Genomic DNA, 14,652 nt, shown 5'->3' on the forward strand with positions numbered 1-14,652 from the left:
GCCCAAGTTCTGACCACCGCACTGACCATTCCTTCCTCTCCAACAAAGCTGGTGCTAGAACATAAGTGGTTTGGTGAGCTTAAGGAGCTGCAGATCTATTCGTGAGGGCCGAAGGCCTCAAAGAACCAGCGCGGTGCGCACAGGCCTCAGGCCCAGGGGAGGGGGCACCCTATCACGTGTACGCAGCAGGGCCAGTGGCTGCCGCACCCCAGGGCAGGAATGCGGCCCCGCCCGGGTCCCGCGCCAGCTAAACCGCGTTCTCCCTAGTGACTGACGTCAATGAAGGCGGCGCACCTCCCGGAGAGACGCAGGGGCGGCCGGGGGCAAAGGGAAGGAACCCGTGCGGACACGCCCCTCGCCGCTGCTACGCTGCTGATTGGACCCGGGAATCTTCGCACTCGGGTTTCGGGGCCCACGGAGGGAAGGGGGAGGAGCCAGAACACGCCCCTCTCCCCTCTGTGGTTGCTGATTGGCCCACGGAGTCCCTGCGTTCGATTTTGGAAGGCTTGCTTTGGAGCTCACGCTAAGGCTCGGCTGAGGATTGGTTGTTCCCGACTGGGGGTGCTTTCTCCGGGGAGCCGCGGATTGTGACCGAGGTGGCCGGCCTGGGTTAGCCTGGTACGTAGGTCCACGACCTGGTTTGTGCTGTGCTAGGAGCGGGTGGGAGGGCGAGCCGTCAGAGCCGGGGTGCCGCCCGGACCCGAACCCCCATATCCACGTAGGGCCCGTTGTTGTGCGAAGCGCCACGTCTGATCCCCGGGAGCCGACCTGTGCTGGTGATATCGCTCTGTGATCTCGGCCAAGATACCCTCTCCCAAGCATTCGTCCTGTCGGTGAACGCCGCCTGACCCTTGTGAACACCTTCACGGCAGAAGCCCAGAGCTGCGCCCGCTCTTTCGAAAGGCCAGGCAGAGGTTGGGGTAGGCGCATCTTAGCTTGCCCCATCCTGATTTGAGGTCCGTCGGCGCTGCCCTTCAGCTTGGTGAGTAATCCTTCTGATTCCCCGTGGAGCCATGAAATGTGGATGGCACAGAGGCTGGCGGGGAGCCCTGACTTTCAATCCCTGCGCCTTCCAAAACCCGCAGAAGCAGATAGCAGGCTTCGTGAGGTTTCAGAGCCTCTTGCGTCGTTCCTCTGAAGATTTTGGCACCCATCTGGCGGGAACAAAAATAACAGTGGTTGAGAGCGTGGGCACTGGGGTCAGACTACCTGGTTTCATATCCTAGCCTTATCACACACTACCTATATGACTTTGGTCAAGTTATTTAACCTTCCTGAGCTTAGCGTTTTCATCTGTAAAATGGGTGCAGCGATAGTATCTCCTTATAGAGGTGTCATGAGGATTAAAGAGATTACCCGTCTGATAGGGCTGTTCTGCATTTGACTTGCATGTCAAATGAAAAACAGCACTTTCTGTGCTGAGCAAGGTGCCTCGATAGCAGTGATGATTTAAAAGTCCATAGGGAAAAGAATGAAAGAAAAAAAAAAACAGAAGTCCGCAGATGACTCCATTTCCCTTCACTGTCTTCTCCCAAGAGTGAAGGCCGTTTTTGAGGGAGTTTCATGGAAGTGGTGATGATGAAAATGGGTGGTTAAACAGCCTCTCCCTTACACCATTCATTCATAAAGCAATGTACTGGAATGGATGCTTTCAGAGTACTTTATTTCCCTTATCCCCGTAAGGGTTATTCTCACCATTTTGACAATAAGCAAATTGAGGTAGGAGAAAACTGCTAAGATCACCCAGTTATCAGTGGCACAGCCAGAATTCAGGGTTCTTGAACTCTTGAGAAAAGTTATTCCTAGATCTAGTAGTTGTTGTTTTTTTCCAGGTCATATGGGAGAATTGTTCTGGGGGAAGGGCCCAGTTCCTTTCTTTTTTTTTTCTTTTTCTTTTTTTTCCTTTGTATTTTTCCGAAGCTGGAAACGGGGAGAGACAGTCAGACAGACTCCCGCATACACCCGACGGGGATCCACCCGGCACGCCCACCAGGGGCGACGCTCTGCCCACCAGGGGGCGATGCTCTGCCCCTCCGGGGCGTTGCTCTGCCACGACCAGAGCCACTCCAGCGCCTGGGGCAGAGGCCAAGGAGCCATCCCCAGCGCCCGGGCCATCCCTGCTCCAATGGAGCCCTGGCTGCGGGAGGGGAAGAGAGAGACAGAGAGGAAGGAGGGGGGGGGGGGTGGAGAAGCAAATGGGCGCCTCCCCTATGTGCCCTGGCCGGGAATCGAACCCGGGTCCCCCGCATGCCAGGCCGACGCTCCACCGCTGAGCCAACCGGCCAGGGCCTCAGTTCCTGTCTTCACATCATGAAACACAGATATGGAGGCCAACGTTATGTCCAGTTCTCTGGGGCATGCGTGGCTGAGGCTGGGCCCTTCGGGGTGGGGGACCCATGCAGCCATTTGGATTGGGTCTCCCACTTGAGGAGCCACAGATTCTGGCTGCTGTACGGTGGCATATCTGTGCAGGGAAGCGGGCCAGAGCCACAAGTGTTGATTTGGGCCTTGAGCCAGAGCCTCCAGTTCTTTTTCCAAGAGGCCCTTGGCCTCTGATTACAGATTATTACCACCAACAGAGTTATCTGAAGGGGGTGAGCCAGTGAGGAGCTAGTTGCTGCCTAGCTTACACAAGTGTGTTCTGCCTCTAGTGGTTACACACACCTCCCTGAGACCACAATAAACACAGATAGGTGTCTTAAGCTGAGCTTCATACATTACAAAGAATACTCAGCTGAGCACCATATTTATAAATTGCAAATTAATTGCACGGTCAGTTACTTTTTAAATATATTTCTTTGTTAGAACTCTATGATTCCCTTATTGCCTGCTTCAAAACAAATTGAACTTTGTCACTTTCAACATTGGGTATTTACTAACCTAGTTTGTGCCAAATTAAAGTATTTTGCAATTAGTCTTCACTCATCTGCTCATCTGCTCACAGACCGCTGCTTATCTTTCTTTTGTCAGCTCTGAAATGAAAGATTCATTTGTAATCTTTTAGTAGGCCTGTGGTTTCATTTTCCAGTTTAAAAAGTACCATTGTTCAAGTACATACTGACTTCCCTGGATTCAGGTCTTGTCCAGGAAATGAGGGGGAAGGTAACTAATGAATACATGGAATGAGACAGGAAAAGTTTTGATAATGTGTTCTGGTTCAGTTTTCTCCAAGTTTACAATCTAATTCTACCTGATATCCTACTGATTCTTATTCTCGGCCTCATTCTTCTGTCTGAATCTTAGGGTGGGAGGCAGAGCCAAGAGTGAGGGGCCTCAAAATCTGGAGATGCTAGCCTCCCACCCTAAGGGTCATAGAGGGTATGGTGAGGCTGGAAGCTCAGACTCTCCCGGGTGGTTTCCTGTTGGTGCATTTGTACTCACTGTAACTGGGTGACTGGAGGTAGGGGCTACAGGGCCTGTGCAGCCCTCACAGAGGCGACTGAGACTATCCAGGAAGTCAGGGTCCACGCCACTTCCTCCCTGGGGCAGCTGCTATTTGATCCTGTTGCCATCCTCTTAAGGGGACGATGAGATTGTCTGAGTTTGAGAGAGGGGACATCAGCCCTTCTCCCACCACACAGACCCCCCTAGGGGTCTGCCCTAGGCTTGGTCATAGCCTGCCTAGGTCACTAGAGTGCTTTAGAGCAGTGAGTTGTCTTCTTCTAGACCAGGGGTCCCCAAACTACGGCCCAGGCCCGCGGACCACATGCGGCCCCCTGAGGCCATTTATCCGGCCCCCCGCCGCACACCCGGAAGGGGCACCTCTTTCATTGGTGGTCAGTGAGAGGAGCATAGTTCCCATTGAAATACTGGTCAGTTTGTTGATTTAAGTTTACTTGTTCTCTATTTTAAATATTGTATTCGTTCCCATTTTGTTTTTTTACTTTAAAATAAGATATGTGTAGTGTGCATAGGGATTTGTTCATAGTTTTTTTATAGTCCGGCCCTCCAACGGTCTGAGGGACAGTGAACTGGCCCCCTGTGTAAAAAGTTTGGGGACCCCTGTTCTAGACCCTAACCCCCCAGCCTACAGCAGCAAAACAGTGTCTAGCCTCCAGGGAGGATTGAGAAGAGGAGCTATTGGTTGGGGAGTCTTCTGACACCTAATTAGCCAGATCTGTCCACACCGGTTGCTCTTCGACCCTAGGAGGCAAGAAAACCATCTCTCCTTTGTGCAGACCTAGCCTTGTCATGAAATTGTTGACCCTCAATACTTAGAGAGGTTCTCAGAGACAATCTACATAAACCAGTTCTTACAGATGCAACAGCGAAGCAAGCCCACGGAGGCCCGTGAAGTGCCTGAGGCCTCTCAGCCACTGAGCGGCAGAACTGGGGCTCAAACCGGGTCCTCTGACTCATAAGCCAGTGCTCTGTGCCCTGGGTTGGGCTGTAATTCTAGATTTCTTTTGCGGAACCTGAGGATCTTCCTCTTCAGAGTGCCACGAGTTCAAAGCTGGGACAGCCCATCACCCAGGGAACAGCCCTGACGTTAGTGAAAAGATTAAAATAAATTCCACACCCCAACCCTGCGTCAAATGTGGGCCTATACAGTGTTCTTTTCCCAGCTGCTGGTGGTTTTCCCCGTTGTGAATTAGCACTCCTCACAGAAATGATGGGAAGAAATGTGCTTGGCTGTGAAGACAACTTGTTTGTTTAAAAGCCTGGGCTGCAGTTAGCCTAGGTTCTGGCCTTGGCTGAGCCCCTGGTACTTTGATCTCGGTCTCAGCTTCCCTGTGCTCCTCTGTGAACTGGGGTGAGGATAACAGCCTGGTTCCTAGAATTGTTTTGATGAAACAATGTCATGCATATTGCCTGATAAGAATAACTGCTCCATAGTTAGCTTTGATTTCTCTTTATCAGCCCGAAAGTGTTACTTGGTGACTTGTTTTCTGGTCTTAGTGTATTTATATCATCCAGCTCCAGGAGGAGGGGGGGTTAATTACCACACGTTAGGTTTTAACTGGATTCCCGTACTAGTGCCTAAGGAGAGGCAGCTTTTTAAATTCCCATTTTCCAGATAAAAAGTATAATTTTTATGAACTTAATTTATCTGAAAGTCTTCTACAGGTTTATTTTAGTTATTAAATCTTTTTTTTTTTAATTTTTTTTATTTATTCATTTTAGAGAGGGGAGGAGAGAGATAGACAGAGAGAGAGAGAGAAGGGGGAGGAGCAGGAAGCATCAACTCCCATATGTGCCTTGACCAGGCAAGCCAGGGTTTTGAACCAGCAACCTCAGTGTTTCCAGGTTGACGCTTTATCCACTGCGCCACCACAGGTCAGGCTAGTTATTAAATCTTTTGAAAAAAAGAGAGTGGGTTCTTATGATAGATCTAGAAACTGGGACAGGGGAGTGTAGAAATTACTGGAATCAGCAGGGTGGCTATTGAGGTGAGCGGAAAGGCCGGAAGAAGGGAGGGACGATCATTATATGGGAAGACTAAATGGGAGAGAGATGGCTCACACGCTAGAGCAGTGTTTTTCTACCACTGGTCCTCAAAAGAGTAAACCACCCTGATGATGTGTGAAGATTCTAGACTCAATAATTGGTCCAATTTGCTTATGCTCAGCATGATTTCTGCTTTAGTAGTCTCTGAGATAATTCTCCTGTTTTCATGGTCCCGAGTGTAAAAAGGTTGAAAACCACTGTGAGAATACCTTTTCTCTACCCTTTTTTTTTTTTTAATTTTATTTTAATTTTATTTATTCATTTTAGAAATAAGAGAGAGATAGAGAGAGAAGGGGGGGAGGAGCAGGAAGCATCAACTCCCATATGTGCCTTGACCAGGCAAGCCCAGGGTTTCGAACCAACGACCTCAGCATTTCCAGGTCGATGCTTTATCCACTGCGCCACCACAGGTCAGGCCCTCTCTACCCTCTTTTCAAGCTGGTCGATGGCCGACAGCTATCTCTAGCTAGCTGTGAAAGGAGGTCTGGCTTAGCAACCGGGCCTTCCCCATTAGGCCCAGGGCTGTGAGGGACCACGGGAGCAAGGCAGGCCCTGGGCTGGCTCAGGCAAGATTGCTGGGAGTAAAAAAGGCACATCACACCTCTGACCAAAGAACAAAAGTCAAGGAAACCAAAAAGAGGGGCATTTGCATTTATTTAGTTCTTATTGGGTACCCGGTACCATACTAGACTCATTTAATCCTTACACCAACTCTGAGAAGTGCTATTAGCTCCATTTGACAGTTAAGCAAACAGGCTCAGAGCGGTTGACTAATTTGCCTAAGGTCACAGCTAGGCAAGTGGCAGAGCTGGGATTCAAACCAGCCCCGCATAATGCCCAGGTCCTTGGTCTTCCTAGTCTCCAGTCTGTTTTCCAATCCAGTGGCTTTTTCAGGCTGTACCAGACAAGAACAAGATGGGTGAGCCTCTTAGGGCTTTGTCAGTCGATGTGAACGCTCTAGAATTGAGGGAAGTAATTTTCATTTCCTGGGTATGATAGGGGAACATTGACACGAGCCTAACCTTTATTAAATTTTCTTGTAAGTTTCAGCTTCTGCCCTGAAAGAGTATTCTAACCCTTTTTGCCCCTTTCTCTTTGTGGTCTTTTGGACTATAGGTAGATCTGATTGTCCTATTTAATACCAAATATTTATTAAATTATACAGGATGGGGCAAAAGTAGGGCTACAGTTGTGAGTTTATGAAAGTTTATTCTTGTATTATTTAATTACTGTATTATTTTCCATACAGACTGTAAACATACCTTTGCCCCACCCTGTATGGACTTGGTTTGTCCCCTGGGTCTTGAAGATTGGAGGTCAGGTAACTCTTGTCAATTTTATGTACGCAAAGCAGAATGGAACATTGAGCACCGTTACTGCTTTGTGTCTTCGCTCAGATCTCACAGCAACCCATGAAGTAGGTACTAGCACAGCTGGTCCGTTTACACAGGAAGCAGCTGCGTGCAGGTCATCAGCCAGTGAGTGGTGGAGGCAGCCACAGGTGCGGTTCCAACCTGGGTAGCCCAACTCCACAACCCCTCTCTTCCTTCTGTGCTAGAGTCTGGGCCTTTGCATCAGAAATCTGGATTCCGTTTCTCAGCTTCTTCATCTGTGCAGTACTTACTTCCTAGGGCTGCTGTGCTCACGTGAATGATGTTAGGCGAATACAGCTCTTAGAGCAATGCCTGACACGTGCTCAGTGCTCACCACATTCCTGCTGCTGCTGGTGTTCTCATTAGGGCCTGGGTATCCTGGGCTCTGCCTGGACTTTAGAACCAGGCAGACGTGGTTCTCCTTCTGGCTCTGCACTTACAAAAGGGCTTTGTGACTGTGGAATAGTCATTAAACCTCTGAGTCACACTCCTTCATCTGTAGAGTGGGGGTGAACAAGTCTTACCTCACAGGTTTCTGTGAGTCTTAAGTAAACACCTGTGTTGGACACTTAAGCACTCTATAATAAAGTTTGGCTGTCATTATTAATATTATTTCCCCAAGGTGCCCTAAGAAATTAGAGTAATTTTAAAACTTACTCCAGTTGGGCTCCTGAAGAACTGAAACAGCAGAAGTTTGCATTAATCAGGACCCCAGGTTTGGGAAGGGCCTGCTGAGCTAGCTGCTCATGTCCCTCCACGCTTTCCTTCCCCAGCACACCCAGGATGGGCACCCCAGCCTCCGTGGTGAGCGAGCCACTCCCGTGGCAGGCCCCAACGGAGGCCCGGGGCCGCAAGCAGGCTGCGGCCAACATCTTCCAGGACGCCGAGCTGCTGCAGATCCAGGGCCTGTTTCAGCGCAGCGGGGACCAGCTGGCTGAGGAACGGGCCCAGATCATCTGGGAGTACGCAGGGGACCACCGCGTGGCGGAGGCCTTGAGGAGGCTGCGCAGGAAGAGGCCCCCAAGGCAGAAGCCGCTGGGCCACTCGCTACACCACTGCAGCCGGCTCAGGTGAGTTCCTGGGACTGGAGGGCTGAGGGAGAGAGCAGTAAGGATGCCCGTCTCCCACCATTTCCTGGCCCTGGGACCTGGAACTACTGACCTGGCCTCGCTGTAAAGGGCCTATCATTGGGCTTGTTGTAAGATCTACACAGTGCCTACTACATGGTTGGCACTTAAAAGGTTACTGTTACTACTGGAGTCATCTATGACCCTGTGTATGTACGTCCCCATGGGAAGGGGTACCAGTGCCACCTCATTTCACAGTGATTCGTAACCAGCTGGGAGGATTAGTGTTTGGAAGAAAAAAAATCCTACTTACCTATTAAAGAATAGTTAACATTCAAAGCCTGATGAAAATCTTGGCTGTGGAATTACAGGGAATATAGCACAGGCAAGTACTGTAGAGGCATCAAAGGTTTAAACTTGAGAAAGTTTACCCTAAACTTTCCGTAGTCATCCACCTCTTTGTCTGGTCACCGCCAGCCCAGAGCAGGGAGCGCCCAGAGATCCAGCTGAACCAGATGGCCTAACAAGCCACTACAGGACACTCTGGGCCCCACTCCTCCACTGCCTTCTCCGGGGCCCACAATCGGAACATGAGACCTGACCAGGGCCCTGAGATCATTAGGTCCATATTAACTCCAGTTGATGAGTAATCCCTACTTAACAAACCTTGGTAAGGATACTTGGTTTCTCCAGTCTCCTTTGACTGACAAATGATGTCTGCTGTGGGTAGGATGAGGAAGTTGGGAGAAATATTGAGTATTGGACACCCTGATCTAGTCCCACTCTCTGTACAGAAACTGAAAGCTTAGCCTCCTCATGTAGGTCTCAGGGGCGTTTTTAATAGTTCTCATGACCAAAATCTCTTTAGTCCCCATTCTGTCTTTTTGTATTGATGCTGGCCTATCACACACTTGTTCCCTACAGAATCCCAGAGCCCCGTGATCCACTGGCAGACCCACAGAGCAGTGCCGCAGAGATGGCTTCCAGCGATCAGTATGTGAACACCAGGAGGACAAGTGCCAGGATCCGCCGAAACTGGAGGAAGCCAGGCCCCATAAGATACCTCCATCAGATCAGACACTGACCCAGGGAAGGGCCTGGGAATGGAGGTAACTTCCCCAGGAATCATGGGGACTTTTGCCAAAGGGCCCGGGAAGGTGAAGGAGGAAGAGAGACTTGAGGCAGACAGCCCCACATGCTGCTGCTGGCCTGCTCAATTCAGAACAGGACTGGAGGTGTCCATTGAGTTCTACATCGTGTGGGACCCATTCCTCACCAGGAGGAGGAACAGCGACTGTTCTTGCCTTGGCCCTTCCCCATCTAACACTATACTTGGGATGTATGACATTCCCCTGGAGTCAAGTGACAGGCACTCAACCTAAGCATCTTACCACTCTTGCTACTAACCCTCCTATTATGACCCATGGTCTGGCAGCCTGTCCTACACCCCTTCCCGTCAGGCCACAAAAGGAAACTGGTTTAAGTGACAAAATAAAAATGTTTGCATCAAGACTGTGTGAGTCTGTAACAGGAGAAGATTCCAAAATGGATCTTCTGGAGCAGGGGTAGTCAACCTTTTTACACCTACCGCCCACTTTTGTATCTCTGTTAGTAGTAACATTTTCTAACCGCCCACCGGTTCCACAGTAATGGTGATTTATAAAGTGGGGAAGTAACTTTACTTTATAAAATTTATAAAGCAGAGTTACAGCAAGTTAAAGTAATAATTACTTACTAAGTACTTTATGTCAGATTTTTGCTGTTTGGCAGAATAAATCTTTATAAAACAGCTTACTATAGTTAAATCTATCTTTTTTATACTTTGGTTGCTCCGCTACTGTCCACCATGAAAGCTGAAACACCCACTAGTGGGCGCTAGGGACCAGGTTGACTACCACTGCTAGTCTGGAGCAAGGGGTGAAAGGGTGTGCTCATTGCAGAGAATGGTGTGTTCCCAGGAAGATGAGGATGGCCTCCTTTGCTTTCTCACTGCCATCCTATAGAGCCCTGCGCTGAAGCCTCCTTATCCAGAGGCTGTCAGATGGCGAGAGGAAGCCTCTGCAGGCAGCCCTGATCCACAGGAGAGGAGAGGGTTCTTGGCCCCTGGCTAGCTCAAGAGGGGAGGTTATTTCGGTCAGCTCTGGAGCGCGGGCAGTGAGCCTGCAGTTACAGTAACGGGCTCCAGCTCCTCAGTTGGCTTCCTCAACCCAATGATCCTGAGGGTCAACAGCGGAAGCAGTCGTTCTTGAGCCTCCTGCATGATCAGGTCCCCACAGCCTGAAAACCCTTGAGGTGAGCCTCAACAGAAGCGTGCCACATGCGCACTCACCTTCAGCTCCCCTCCCACCCTCCTGTCCACTTGATTACCCGTCACTTAATTATTATTATTTTTTTGGACAGAGAGAGAGAGGGACAGATAGGAAGACAGGAGGAGAGAAGCATTAATTCTTTGTTTCGGCTCCTTAGTTGTTCAATGATCACTTTCTCATATGTGCCTTGAACGGGGGATTCCAGCAGAATGAGTGACTCCTTTTTTAAGCCAGCAACCTCAGGCTTCAAGCCAGTGACCTTTGGGCTCAAGCCAGGGACCATGGGGTCATGTCTATGATCCCATGCTCAAGCCAGCAACCTCGGGGCTTCAAACCTGGGTCCTGTGCATCCCAGTCTGACGCTCTATCCACTGTGCCACCGCCCGGTCAGGCTATTATTATTTTTTGATTATCCATCACTTGAAAGGAGTCATGGTTCAAAGTACTTCAAGCACACATAGTGCAGGGCTGCCCTCCTATGACTAAAAGGAGAAGTGGGTCCATATTCCTTATTCCAAACCCTTTGGGCTAATTTTGGAATTCAGAATTCTTTCAGCTTTTTGGAAGTAGTGCAAATATTGTATAATACCTAGTGGGGGTACATCCCATAGCAAAATGTTAATATTTCTGCAACAAATATTCACACGAAGGGATATATGATGGTTACAAATAGCTTCAGGTCAGTTCTGGTTTTAGAAAAGTTATGAAAATATTTTTGATGTTCAGGGCATTGAGACTTTGAAAATGAGGATCTGTATTTCCCCTACTAAAGGAAAACAGACTCAGGAGCCATATCTCAGCAACTCATGGAAACAGGGTTCTTTGTCCTTAAAATTGCATTCTATCTTGTCTTTCTTCCACCAAAGAAAACTAGACAAAAAAGGTCAGAATTGGACTTGTTATTCATACATTTGCATTGATTTAAATACATTACATACAGTTTCTACAGTGCATTAGAAGAACAATAGAGGCAGCAGGATTCTCACAGCCCAGCCTCGACTCCCTGACACTGAGGGACAGGGCCTATGGCTGACAGAGGGTTGGGCTGTTCCGTGAGTGCCACCCAGAAGCCTGCCCTGGCACTCTGGGCTGCTGGCTCTCCCCAAGTCCACATTCAAGGCAACCTGAGTACAGACTTCAGAGAACAGGGACAGGCCAGGGAAGGATGCCCCCACCCCAACTCTTGCGTGCTAGGACTGGGACCAGCCCTCTGTGACGCTGGACCCAGCTTCCTTCTCACAGAGCTGATCTGAACGAGGGCCATGTGCAGATCTGCTTGGGTGGGAGAGCAACCAGGCTCCTCTTTTGCTTCCTCGGGCTCTCCTGACCGCACTTGCAGAGTTTTACCATGTATTTGTATTAAGATGTCTCCAGAAAGCTAAATATACCTGGCTCCCCTTCTGCTCCTGCGGTCAAAAGGCAGGCATTCTCACAAACATGGTCCCCAAGGCTAGTGTCCAGGTTGGTGGACTGGCATTGTCGGGGCTGGGGTCAGTGGGGGAGCTGTCCTTGGTCCACAGGCATGTGCATCCAGCTCCCGGGGACTTCCTGTCAGTTGAATGGAAGCCCAAGACCAGCTGGCTCTTGGGAGCTGGAACGGAGGGGCAGGCTGGCCCAGCTGACAAGGGCACATCTCTGCTCTGCCTCCTGGGTTGTGGGAGCTGGGCAAGCAGAGGGCTCCCTTTCTTTGGTTGTTTTTCAAACCTTCAAGATAACTTTCCAGGGCTGATTGACCAATCGCAGGGTTCCAGAAACCCAAAGTGTCCAGCCACACAGGGCTGCCCGAGCCACAGATGGCGCCCTCTTCACTCCTTCGAGAGGCCACTCTTTGCTTTGGTGTAGAAAGGGCTTGGACACCTGGTGAGGGAATAGCTGAGGGGAAAAGAGACATGGAAGCAGGAAGCACACTGATCTGGACAGGCACTAGGGAATCATCTGAAGGCCTCTCCTCTGGGTCCCCCTTTCTCAAGAAGCCATGGAAAAATTGGCCTGGAACAAGCGGTCAGGGAGCAAAGGGCAGCTACCAATTAGGAGGCAGAATATAAGTCCTGTTACCCCACTAAGCAGCAATAGTAGCATAAAAAGAAGTCCAAGAACCTAATATCCTGTCCTCTAATGAGCTGAGATCCACTCCAGAACCCAAATTGAACCCCTAAGTCAAAGAGTTGAGGAAAATAACAGGAAGAAAGCAGAGGACTGGGAGAGTTTATCACCTGTGGCCAGGGCCAAGGACTCACAAAGCTAGGCTGGGGTAAGTTTGCCCATAGACCAATTCCCACTCCCAGCATATACTCAGGCTACATGGGTCACTTGTACGTGCTGGGGAGTACCTGTTCTCCCTCTTGCCTTTGCCCAAGTGACAGGCAAGCTGCAGGCCTGAACTAGAGAAGCTGGGTCTCCAGCAGGGCAGAGAGCAGAGCTGATCTACAGGATCATACACAGAACTTCTCGGAGGTCTAGAGCAAAAGTACCTCTGCCAGGAGAGTTACATTTGTGGGCTTTTAGTCAGCCTATAGCACTGGTGGGAAGAGAAGACTTGGCAAAATCTCAAAGAAACGGAGTGGCTTCTGCTGCCCCAACACGGCAGGTCACCAGCTGCCTGGGTCCACGGGAGGGAGGAAATTCCAGGCACCTGAATGTCTAGGTCCATGCAAACCTAGGTCTAGATTCCAGGTTTTTGACATGAAAGGGTCTGGGATTCTGCCTGGGTTTTGCTAATAATTTAATTTTGTTTTTGTTATTTGTTTCTGATGCAGAATATAATGAAGAATTGCTACAGAGCACGGTGTCAGGGAGGAAGGGGAATTCCCCAGCCTGCCTCAGGAGATGCTAGAAGGCAGATGCTCCTTCTAGCAGAGCTTCAGGAGCTCTTGCACAGAGCTCCAGGTCTCCTCAGCACTGAGGAGGGCCCACCAGCACTCACTGTCCCTGTCTGTGCTTCTCCCTGTGCTTGGGAAAGCCCTGAGGGGGTGGGTCAGCAGAGAGGGAGGGCTCTCAGGGCACTGCTCCCCACCACCTTCTGTCTTTTCCTGCAGCCCGCTCCCCAGCCTTCACCCAGCCCGAGTTTCAGACAGTGCGCCCTTGTCTGCCTCTCAGGCTACCACCACGAAAAGAAGGGCTTCCGACTCTGAAAGCTCTGTGTGTAGGACTCGCTAGCAGACCGCTGATGGGAACGGGCTGTCTCAACAATCACGGGTGGCATCTGGACCAGGTGCAGGGGACTCTTGTTGTCCTTCAAAGCCTGAGTCAAATTTAGGATCTGCAGTGGGAAAAATAAGATACATTTAAGGAAGACCTTAGGCATCCAAATCTGCCTCTGAGGAGACTGGCAGATAGGATGGTCCTATAAATCAATAAAAAAATAGACAACATGCTAACAGAAAATTGTGCAAATAAGCTACTTATAAGAGTAAGAATATAAGTGGGCAATATATAGAAAATGAAAACGTCTCTAGTCATTTTAAAAATACAAATGATAAGAAATATCTCCTATATGTTGCCCTTCCTTTTAGTAAAGATACAAAAGAAAACGGGGACTCAGAGTTGGGGGGAGTTCAGAGACACGGCTGTAGGGCTGGAGGGCAGGACAGTCTCTCAGAGAGGCTAGTGGGTGGGCGATCAAGGCTTATCACAAACAGGCCCTCTGACTTGCACGTCCACTTTTTAGGATGATAGAAACAATTGTGGACATGCACAGAGCATGTTTTAACTAATATAATGCAATTCATAAGGTGAAAATGATATAAATGCCTAAGAGTATAAGATCAATTAATAATTTTAGGGATAAGAAAATATTAAAAAAGATATTTGAGGCCTAGCCTGTGGTAGCACAGTGGATCAAGTGTCGACCTGGAACGTGGAGGTTGCTGATTCAAAACCCTGGTCTTATCTGGTCAAGACACATATGGGAGTTGATGCTTCCTGCTTCCCTCCTCCTCCTTCTCTCTCTCTCTCATATCTCTCCAATGATTAAATTTAAAAATCTTAAAAAATAGTAAAAAAAAGGCCCTGGCCAGTTGGTTCAGCGGTAGAGCATCAGCCCAGTGTGTGCAAGTCCCAGGTTCAATTCCCAGCCAGTGCACGCAGGAGAAGCGCCCATCTGCTTCTCCCCCCTCCCCTCCCCCTCCTTCCTCTCTGTCTCTCTCTTCCCCTCCCGCAGCCAAGGCTCCATTGGAGCAAAATGGGCCTGGGCACTGAGGATGGCCTCCGCCTCAGGCGCTAGAATGGCTCTGGTTACAACAGAGCAACGCCCCAGAGGGGCTGAGCACCGCCCCCTGGTGGGCATGCTGGGTGGATCCCAGTCGGGTGCATGCAGGAGTCTGTCTGCCTCCGCCCCCCCCCCCCCCCCCCGCGCCTGCCCCGGCTTTTCACTTTGGAAAAATACAAAAAAAAATTAAAATAAATAAATAAATAAAAATATTTTATTGGCATGGAAAACTGATCACAGGATTAGTC

General features: G+C 49.7%; 2 protein-coding genes across 4 annotated transcripts in view; one reads left to right on the plus strand and one right to left on the minus strand.

Moving 5' to 3' along the window:
- Positions 1–457: 457 nt before the first annotated feature.
- On the plus strand, positions 458–9,398 carry AVPI1 (arginine vasopressin induced 1). Of its 3 annotated transcripts, XM_066355270.1 has the most exons (4): positions 468–618; positions 723–982; positions 7,595–7,891; positions 8,813–9,398. In XM_066355270.1, the coding sequence occupies exons 3-4, from the start codon at positions 7,605–7,607 to the stop codon at positions 8,970–8,972; spliced, it is 447 nt and encodes a 148-aa protein (XP_066211367.1). In that variant the 5' UTR covers positions 468–618; positions 723–982; positions 7,595–7,604; the 3' UTR covers positions 8,973–9,398. The 3 variants fall into 3 exon arrangements, with proteins under 3 accessions (XP_066211368.1, XP_066211367.1, XP_066211366.1); XM_066355271.1 differs by lacking the exon at positions 723–982 and having other exon boundaries at positions 458–618; XM_066355269.1 differs by having other exon boundaries at positions 468–982.
- Positions 9,399–11,514: 2,116 nt separating this feature from the next.
- PI4K2A (phosphatidylinositol 4-kinase type 2 alpha) overlaps positions 11,515–14,652 on the minus strand; it is a 36,644-nt gene continuing 33,506 nt past the window's right edge. Inside the window, exon 9 of the mRNA XM_066355251.1 lies at positions 11,515–13,456. Coding sequence (XP_066211348.1) covers positions 13,295–13,456 — 162 coding nt within the window. The 3' untranslated portion in view covers positions 11,515–13,294. The remainder of the gene's footprint in view (positions 13,457–14,652) is intronic.

Source organism: Saccopteryx leptura, chromosome 13 (assembly GCF_036850995.1).
Source record: "Saccopteryx leptura isolate mSacLep1 chromosome 13, mSacLep1_pri_phased_curated, whole genome shotgun sequence".
In the NCBI taxonomy this organism is placed as follows: Eukaryota; Metazoa; Chordata; class Mammalia; order Chiroptera; family Emballonuridae; genus Saccopteryx; species Saccopteryx leptura.

Bases quoted from the DNA above. Each gene is read 5' to 3' on its own strand.
- AVPI1 (XM_066355271.1), top strand. From the start codon at position 7,605: ATGGGCACCCCAGCCTCCGTGGTGAGCGAGCCACTCCCGTGGCAGGCC. The intron at 7,892-8,812 runs GTGAGTTCCTGG...TGTTCCCTACAG, and splicing joins CACCACTGCAGCCGGCTCAG to AATCCCAGAGCCCCGTGATC.